This window comes from Coniophora puteana (assembly GCF_000271625.1).
Source record: "Coniophora puteana RWD-64-598 SS2 unplaced genomic scaffold CONPUscaffold_13, whole genome shotgun sequence".
Classification (NCBI taxonomy): Eukaryota; Fungi; Basidiomycota; class Agaricomycetes; order Boletales; family Coniophoraceae; genus Coniophora; species Coniophora puteana.
Genome location: NW_006913065.1, coordinates 670148 through 680323, shown reverse-complemented (window position 1 = coordinate 680323; position 10176 = coordinate 670148). Strand labels below are relative to the sequence as shown.

General features: G+C 43.8%; 1 protein-coding gene across 1 annotated transcript; it reads left to right on the top strand.

Annotated features, from left to right (window-relative positions):
• Positions 1–9318: 9318 nt before the first annotated feature.
• On the top strand, positions 9319–10037 carry CONPUDRAFT_63232 (uncharacterized protein; the record flags this gene model as incomplete). Its single annotated transcript, XM_007774676.1, has 3 exons — positions 9319–9661; positions 9711–9899; positions 9961–10037. 3 exons carry the CDS (start codon positions 9319–9321, stop codon positions 10035–10037), a joined length of 609 nt encoding a protein of 202 aa, XP_007772866.1.
• Between the last annotated feature and the right edge of the window lie 139 nt (positions 10038–10176).

Here is a 10176-nt window from a genome sequence, read left to right as displayed (position 1 = left end):
AGGGATCAGGTCGAGTCTGGGCTCATTGAGCCTGTCCATGTAGGCACTGACCACATGGTGGCTGATCTTCTCACCAAGGCACTTCCTGTGGCCAAGGTCCAGCGCTTCTCTCATCTGATGGGACTTGAGGCATTGGGGGGAGCGAGTCTGGCAGAGCTGCTGGTTCAGGGGGGAGTGTCAGAGTGCGCCCAGCACCTCTGCATCGCTCCTATGCCCTTGGCACAGCAGCCCAGTGGCCTTGGTACGCTTCACAGCATTCCAGGACACTTGGGTAAAAAGAGGTAAAACTTGCCTGTTGTGTGAGTTGAACCTAGAGCCTTGTGGTAGTGCCCAGAGCGCTGCAACCACTCAGCTATTGTGTGTTGAGGTATACTTCTACTTGTGTCTTGTTTATACCTTCACCACCTTCCTATTCCAGTATCTCGCGACTTTGCCCCTATTTCGCTTTTCTCTACTCTTTGGCTTACTATGGAGAACTCCGAGCTACTGTACAGTTCCCAAACCTTATTTCTTTCACCTATGTAATCCTGGTGTCCACAGAGCGTCTCCTTACTTGCTCACTGTTGGACACCAGTGCCTCTTCTGAGCGTGATAAGGACTGAGGTGCAGAAGGCAATGTCAGGGCAAATAGGGCTCAGTTTCTTATCAAAGGGCATGTTTCTCTGCAACCACTCTGTAGATTTTACATAACAAGCAAGGGGAACAACACAACTATGTGCTCAAGGATACAGAACTGCTTGGAAAGTGGATAACCACGAGAATGATGAGCTTTGTAGCATGGCCCTCCAACCACAAGAGGGTGGTGAGACTTGGAAAATTCAACCTGGGTGTGTGTGCTGCTAGGTGTGCCAAGCTGTCAGCTGTCTCCATTGTTCATTCCTCCAGCATTAGCAGCTTGGAAACATCTGCCAATACCTTAGTCAAAATTGCAACTCTAGGAAGATCAATTGCAAGGTTCTTCAGCCTTGGGAATGTCCCTGTAAAGCATGCTCTCTACTGTCAGCTGCATCCCTCAGAACACCCACAAAATGTTGTTGCTCAAGGTGTATTTGTGATGGGCATGCAACTTGAGCATCTGCCAAAGGGCACTGGCAGCCTCACAGTCCTTAATGTACAGGACGTGCCCTGATTGGAAGTGCTGGCATTGGACTTCTGCTTTGGCCCCAGTGAATTGCCAAGCCAGTGGTGGTGATGGTTGAACAAATCTATGTCCTCCACAAGGAGGCTACAATCAATGGCACATGTCTTATTGTCAATATCAAACCTTGCATTGCCATTCATAGCCATCAAAGCCACTAATCTAAACCACATTGACGTTGTGGTGTGTGTTCAATTTTGTTGACAACAAGCCCTGGGTGAAGTTGACATCTTGTTGCTACCAGTTTTTCATGACAAACAACTAAAACTCATCAGCGCCTGCATCAGAAATGCACACATCACCGCTCTTGTTGATTGCACCCAGTGACACCCTCGCCCTCCTTCAATAATGTGCTAATTTTCCTTCATCAGTGTGCTACTTTGCAATGGAGATGACATGACTTGCCTCAGCTCCTCCAGGGTTGTATAGAAGAGGCATACTTATCTTGGGTGGAGTGCTCATTCCCACATGGTAAAATAAAGATCCATAAGCCACTCCAGAACAAATACATGGCCCCCAATGTGGGAGCTGAGGTGTTTGTTTCCAAGAAAAATGAATGGTGGTTGTGGACCTTTGATGGAATGGGTGTGTATGGTTTCCTTTCCTGAAACACAATTGTTCTGACTAGTGGTGCAGCTATGGATAGTTCTTTGCATGAGCAAGCTGAATCACCATGGCAAGGCTCTATATGAGATAGAATTTCTAGATTGGAACCAGTTCTATAGTATCTTGACAAATCTAATATTGCCTGCCAATGCTGGATTATGGCCCAAATTTGCATCATTGGAGGCATTGACTACACAGTTGATTTCAGGTGAGTGCAATGGAGTCCCTGGGCTGTCCAGGTGTTGTTCTAACAGCAATCATTGACATATTGAAGGCACAAGAAGCTTGTTACAACCTTGGCTCTTACAAACAAGTGCATGCATATGAGACATTGCATGTGGGGTAGTTGTTTGGTCATCACCATGGCAGGTACCTAAATATTGGAAGCTACAGATAAGTAGTAACCTCCATATGATTGCTAGCCAATTGGCCAACTCCAACCTGGAATTGAGTCAATCTCAATGTGCTGCTCCCACCAGATGGGGTGCTGAAGCGTGAGGGAAGCGGCAATCACATTATCATGCTCTTGTCAGTTAATAACACTGGTACCAAGCAGGCCAATGAGGCGTACAACATCATTGATCAATGCAAGGCAATGTGGTTGCAGTTGCAGAGCTCTGGGACTTGCAATTGCCACTGGTACATCAAAAGTACATCAAGTTGATGAAGCTAGGAGAGTGGTACATGGCTGGAAAAGTCTGTGGCCGGATTTTTGTCTCCATGGCCTGCTGTCTTACAACAACTGGGGTCCAGCACATATAATAGGTGGATGGGCCGCCCATCCACCACCTTTGCATAATCAGGGAAATAGTACTCCAGTTAGCCAGCTGTGAGAGTTGTTGGTAGCAGTTGCAGCTGATAAGGGACTCCCTATCCAAGCCCATAGATTGTAGCTCATCATTAGTTAACGTTATTGGTCTCCATGTCATCTTCATATTTGGGCTTGAGTCTGTGTTGGTGTTTGTCTTTATCTTCACCAGTACCAATATCCTTCATATCCTGGCTGTGCACAGTCCCACATGTCACAGGGTGTTTTGTGAGCATACTCATGAACATCACTTTCATCAAGATTTAGCTTGAGAATAGCTCTATACAGTTTTTGTAAGCTTTTGTAGTTGGAGTCCGAGTTGAATTCAAAGAGCCTTAATGGCTATGCTAGTGCACATAGGTGCAGGTTCAGATGCAGTGTTTGAGATGGGAGAGAGCTGAGATGGGTGATACATTGGTGTTGAAATAGAAAAAGCAGTGCATTGTGCATAGTAGCACCATCATGAACAGTCACAAAGTGCTCATCATCAGCAAAAAAATTACCAAGGTAATTTTTGTTCCCTTCAAGTAAAATATTCCAAAAGGACCTTCCTTTTTCAAGAAGCTCCTTTTAAAACTTGTCTCTTAAGGTCTTGGCCATCAGGCACCAGGAAAGGTTGATGAAGGGAAATACTTAAGGCACTGGGCAATGTGATAACAACATTTTGGCATGTGATGCCCAGCACATGGGTGTTGGATGGATGCTGGCATCCTTTAGATAAGTAAGTTGAGGGTGGACATTGAATATTAAACAGTGATCACCAAAATGAGTGCGTGAGCACCTATACACCTTGTTTTCATCTCAAAAAAGACTTTTATCTTGTTCATCTCCCTACATCCATTCTGTAGCTCAAGCAAGTAGATTGTGAGTGGTGGTCTACTATGTTGGCAACTGCCCTTGAACATACTGCCTCTTGGACACACCAACAACGCATGGAAGAGGTAGAAAAAGTTTGTTTTATGGACTACTATTCAAAAGGAGACTTCTCTATAAGAACTCCTTTGAACTAAAATGTGTCTTTGAGGGCAAAATGATTATGAAAGCTCTCAATATTCATCATGAGGCCATCAAGACTAATGGCACTTAACTTTTGCACTACCTTGCTTCAAACTGATACAAAAGAGTGTTCATAGGTGCTATTGCAATGGCATCAAAAATGGTGACTTGATAGTGTTTTTTTTGTGTTTCTAATCTTATAGTTCTAAAATGCACTTTAATGCTGTTTGTGAGATTTGACAAGCCCACTGAGGTGTTAACCAAAGCTGCCCCACTTAATGCAACCCCTTCCAAGCATCATTAAAATATACAAAACCTTTCTTGTCAATCAGGAGACTGGTGTTGTCACCACTAGTAGGGCAAGCTATTTACAGGATTTACTCAAAAGATCAGCCTATAGGAAAGTTGTGGTGGAGTTTTACCAGGAAGCTGTACTTGAGATGATCTTGGTAGACATGTAATGTAGGCAAAGCTGCCTTTGCACTTATGATTATCATTCCCTTGTAAATACTCCATTTTATATCACAAAAAAAATTAGCCTATGTGCTAAGCTTAAATTTTACATGCTGAAAACCATGTGTACTTATATACTTATGCCTAAAAACAGGGTTAGACAGGTAATTTACTTTGGTCTAGCAAGGTGCTATGGGTACCCTATGGCCAATAAAGGTTGTTGAGATGACATACCTAGTACCAAATAAGTTCTAACTGATAGGACATGGACATGATTGTGACAAGCTGGATGAGTGGAGGAAGATAATGCATCAATTGATGTATCAGCCAACTTCATCCTACCTTGGAAGAGTCAGCATTTTGCATGGTCAGCTGCTGAACTACAGCTTAAAGTGACTTCAAAATAGATGACACGTCTTATTAACATGCTTACAATGTGTGATGTCACATGTCTTTGCTTACAAAGGTTTTACTTACATTTGATAGAAATATATACTGTTATAAATTGCAAATGTCACAAAGTCCATGGTATAATTTCACAAAGAACAAAAATCAAAACTCAAGACCCTCCTATACTATTTCCGCACATAGAAGAATGAAAAGGTGCTGCAAACTTGAACTAGGTCTAGACTGTGCCACTCTATGGCAGCATGGTTGGTATCTGCAGTAATGAATCCATGATTAGCTGCATGCAAACAGGAAAACAGTAGAACACACCATAGAATGTCATGATCACTTGCAACCATGACAAATGAGACAACCCATGTGGGCCTTTCAGCACCTCCACATGAGTACCCTTCTGATAAAAATGAAATCTGTGATGTTTGCTCACAGTACAAGGTATATGTAGATGGGGAATAGAATTTACTTACCACTGGCGGTGATGAACATCACAATCTCCACTGAGGCATCATCCATTTCCATGTTTTCATCAATGGAAATGAGATTTCTCATCACATTGTTGCATCTGTAAGCTGATACAGGATGAACTATGTAGTTTCCTGTGTGCATCAAGCATACATGTGCAGAAATACAACTTACTGGTAAGATGGGCTGCCCATACATCAGGACTGAGGATGCCATTGGAGGATGTAGTTGTGGTTATCATGGCTTGAAAGCTGCCTCTCCACATTTCTGCCTGCTGCACTTCCCATCCTGAGCTCGTGGTGTTGTACAAGGTGCAATAAGGCTATAATTTGTTCACCCCTACCCACTCAAACAAGGTAAGAGCCAGTAGAGCGTCCCAAGTCCTTGCATCCACCATGATTGGTGTCAGTAAAGGTGGTAAAGAGGTCAGGGGAGTGGGGGGTCAGGGCCAAGGACAAGAGCATAGTCTGACTCTGGTACACTGTGTTTCCCGCTAGCTTCAGTATTTCTCCATACACCAACTATGTTGCATGTTTGAGAGTGGGGGCTTCAAACTTTGTATTTGCTGCATGCTGGAATGGGCAATACACATCTGCTGACATGCCATTCACCATTCCCAACCTTTTTTACACTCAATACCCATCCTACACAGTGAGTGAAAGATGATTGGTATTCCAGGTGATATTTTCACAACTTGCCAGTGTAATCAATCCCCCTCTTCCCTCATCGGACTCATTTCCACTGCCATCCAGTCTTCCTTAGTCACCTCAGGCACCTTCCTCACTCCCTGCATGTCTCCCAAAGCAAACTCCTCCCTCTCCAGTGGCTGCAAGACCAGTCAGAACTATTGCAAAACAAAAAAGAAAAAAATCGTGACACTAAAAGCAATCTAGTTGTTGATAGCTTATTATTGGCTCACATCTCCATAATTGTGGAAAATGAGACAAAGCCACTGCCAAAGTATTTTATTAGTATTGAATATAGATGTTTTGAATAAACAAGAGAAAAAAATGTACATCAGTGTTTTTACAGGTCCAAGCAGTTGTTTTGTTTTAGTTTGCTAGGTCCCATCACTGCATGGGTCTGATTTTGATTCAGGTGCAGTAGCAATATTTGCATCAATAACAAATTTTTGAGAATGCTAGATAAGAGAATTCCTACTGAATGGTAAAAAAGGAGGAAGTGAACAAAAGTGGTCCATCAGGTTTATGAAGAAGTCAGAGGGGAAGAATGTGCCCCTGTCAATGTGTATGATAGGTAAACAACAAATTGTCCAAGCCATACTGGATGGCACAGCTGTAATTACATGCACTGAACAGATGGGTGATAAGAGACCCAAAAGCAGAAGTTGGAGGTCGAAGGAGCTTAGAGAACTTGGACAGAAGCCTGGCAAGAAGGCTCTCTGGGATCTCAAGGGTTATGTCATAATTTTAACATGGTTTATCAGCTCTCTTGACAGTAATAAGTAATATCTTGTGGACACTACACACCATCAAATATTAGTGCTTGATTTCCCTTCCAGGAGTGCTTATGCAGGCAACTTGATCAAAATATCTTGTCAAACCTTAAACATCAGTGTGACCTTCTTAATCACAGTCTGCATCCCCCCAGTGTACGGCTTTCACCTTCTGTAGACTGTTCTTTTGGCGCATCATGCTAGCTAGCCCGTATATAGCCCAAGTCAATGGTATCTTGAGGATCCACACCTTTTCTCTGTTCATGAAGTTCATGTTGAATGCCATTTACTTGGAAAATGTCATCAAATCCTTCTTCTGAGTACATACAGTATTTTCCTGTTTTATCCCAATAACCACAAGGTTGCATACTACCAGGGTGGCAGGAAATGGGGTACACCACAAGTGGGAGCATGTTGATATATTGTATCCCTAATTCTTGGGAAGTGCACTCAATTTTGATTGCAAGTCCCCCAACGTGGGAAACTCCCAGTTTCTTGAGGCTGCCTTAGATCAAGCATGCCAGTTCTATGACAATTCCAACCATTCAATCACCTGTGAGCCAGAAACATGTCTTGCTTTGTATCAATGCAGCACTGAGCTGATGTAAACAATTGCTATGCAATGGTGTGAGAGGGTGATAATTTTCCTGATGTTTTTATTCTAAACACCAAGAGGCCAAGAAAAAAAACCAGTACAAAATCAAAAGGTCAGTGCAGTTGATCCCAGGTGTCCAGCCATGCTAAAAACACCACTGTAAAGTAGATAAATGCCAACAAAATGCTTAGGTGGGCCATGTCATGCCAAGTTAGTGAAGATGTATCTTTTTCAATAATGGACTTAGATGATAATGACATGCACTATGGCAACTCTCAAAAAACCAAATCAGTTTTATTTACTGCAGGTCCAGATCCTTTCTAGTCTACTACTGTACATAACTCACACTTTTTGCCTCCAGGTGACAACAGAAGTACTATTTGTAGCAGCAATACTAATACAACAAACAAGTCATTTTTTAACATGTTATTATTTGATAGACTAAAGTTAGAATATACAATAGAGATCACTGTTCTTGTCAACAATTGCATTCACAATATTGGACAATGTTGCAAAAAAAATGGATTTCAAGTGCTTGACATTGCTTGCAATCATAATACAAGCACCCTGTTCCGATTAGTCCCCAAGCAAAAGCCAATTGCAATTAGTGAGTATAGTACATTGCAATCACTTGGTAAGCAGATTCCATGGGAGTTGAGGCTGAAGCAGCTCTTGTCCAATAGTATTGCAATTATCCTGCAGCCTAAGTTTGCGAGAGCAGCTTACAATGTAACCTCTGTCAGCCAAAGAGTGCTACAACTAGCTTGTATATGGTTTCAATCATCATGCAGTCAATAATTAGTGCTGCAAAAGCTTGAATAAGAAAACAAATTTAGAGAGGTACATTTAAAGCAGGGAAATACAAATGCAAGCCTATCCACTAGTGTTGATCTAATTGTTAGCATGGCTGCACCTCACATGATCTGCTAGGCCCCAAACATAGGCATTAAGCAGTCCAGCATTGTATTCTAACTGAGCCATTTTACCAATATGCCAGGGCTGTACTAATAGTTAGAGTAAAAATACCAAAAGAAAACCATATTATCATGTACATGAACATCACATTGGTTGCTGCATGCATGGCTTTCTACTTCAGCAAGCCAGCTGTACAGGCGCTCTGAAAATTTCAAGTCACTGAACACATTGCAGACATCTGAAATGTGTTTAACTTACAGCAGTCTGTTTTTCTTCATGTGATGCCAGTCTCTCATTCACCTGTTGTGCCTCCTTGAGGACTTGCTTCAGCACTTGTAAATTGTGCAGTAAACTTGTGGCAGCTGCAGTGTGAGCCTCACCCAATATTCAATGAGCACGCAATAAGAAGTCATCTCTATTCTGAAACAAAAAGTCAGTATATATATATGTCCATAAAAGTAGATCTACATTTTATTGTATGATTGACCTGGGCTGTATCCTTGATAAAGAACTGCAACTTGGTCTCTGATCTAGCATTACAGGTCTCACACACAGCCTCAGGGCTGAGGAACCATTCAGTGACTAAGGTCTGATACATTAGTTGTTCATGCTGACATCATCACTGAAAACATATAGCATCAACTTAGCTCCTCAGGGTTGGATATGATGGTGAGAGTCAAATTTGTCCAGCCACTATATATATATCCCTTTAGCAAGCTGTTTGTAGACATCTCCCACTTATTATGCTCAATTTCTACATACACTGTAGGCATTTGTTGTGCTGAGGTTGTTGCCCGCTTTGGCCAGATTGCGCAGCTTACCCAAAGCAACCGGCGGCGACGTTTGGCGCGAACGGCTGTAACCCTAATTCCCACGCTAAAGTAAACTTCCCACAGTCACCTTGATTTTAGTCTCGTCGCGTTTGCACAGCCATTAGCCCCTGTTTGCCGCCAGTCCAGGCGAGCATCTCATCCTCTTCCACTGCCCATCTTCTTGTCCACTTCTCCCACTGATCCTCATCTTCTTGCGTTCTACTTCTTCTTTGCTTCGCGTTCCACGTCTTCATTTTCCTCTTTCTCGCGTCCTCGATACAAAACTTTGACTCCTCTGGCTTCTATCCAAGACCTCGGCCTCAACCTCCGTCTTCTTTCCTGTCGTCCTCTGGCCTTCAGCACTTCAGCGCTCCGCTGCCACCCTCATCTTGCAGCCCCGTTCTCTCTATATGGCCTTCTTGCCATACTCAGCGCATTGTATCGCCGCCGAACACCCTCTATACGGCCACATGGGAGTCTCAGTGCCCCACCTTCTTTCTCCAGTCCTCGATCCAGCCCCTTCGGATCCTCGTACCCATGTACACATTTGTGGTGAGTACAGAGCCGCTCCTTGCCCTTTATACCAGTGTGTCTCCCATCTTGAGTAGGCTTGGTCTCTCCTCCCCCCTCCCCTCCCTTGCCTTATATCTCCATGCTCATTCCGTCAATATAATGTCACTGACATTCGCGCAGATAGCCAACGTCATTGGCCGCATACCCCAGCTCTCGCATGTGTCTTTGATGCAAGTGGTCATGTTCATGGACTGCTGCATCGAACTTCGCGATGACTTTGCCCTGGTTCAGCCTGCAAAGCGCAACACTATTGACGAGGCCCCACCCACTATCCCTCGCCCCCATATCCGGTGGTTATCCACCGTCACACGCATCACCATAGAGAACCTCGAATATCTATGGCTACTCCTCAAGGACTCGATATGGGTAATGCCTCGATCTTGGGAGCGTCAGCAGGACTTAGCGTCTATGTTTGAGGAGACTGGGTGGGAGTTGAAACTCCGTGAGTCTTCCATTATTTTCTCGTGGCTAGACATTTGACACTATATCAGCCCTCGTTTCAATTTATCCTCCTGCTCGCGTTTGTGACAGCGACGGCTGTCAGAAGAAGTCGGAAATGCGGACTCAGACCATCGGCGAGGCAGTAGCATTCACCATGGACTTTGGCGTCCAATATGCCAAGGTGGTGAACCTAACCTGCGAATGTGAGTTCTCCCGGTCTAAATGTTGCCATTCTTTCAGTTAATTGTGTCTCTACGTCAGCCTGTGGCCGCGTACACTGATGCAACTATGTCGTCGAAGACGCCTCGACACGCAAATACCACAAACAAATACCTGAATGGATTCAAGTTGACGAACATCACTACGTCGAGACTTGACTCGTGAACATGTGGACCCATCAGATGGTAGTATCTGCGTAAGTGCCGTACATGTTTTTCTGTTCCGGTTTGCTGATGGAGCCACAGGACATCTGCCACAAGCTGCACAAAACTCTACAATGTTTGCTTCGCCCGCAAA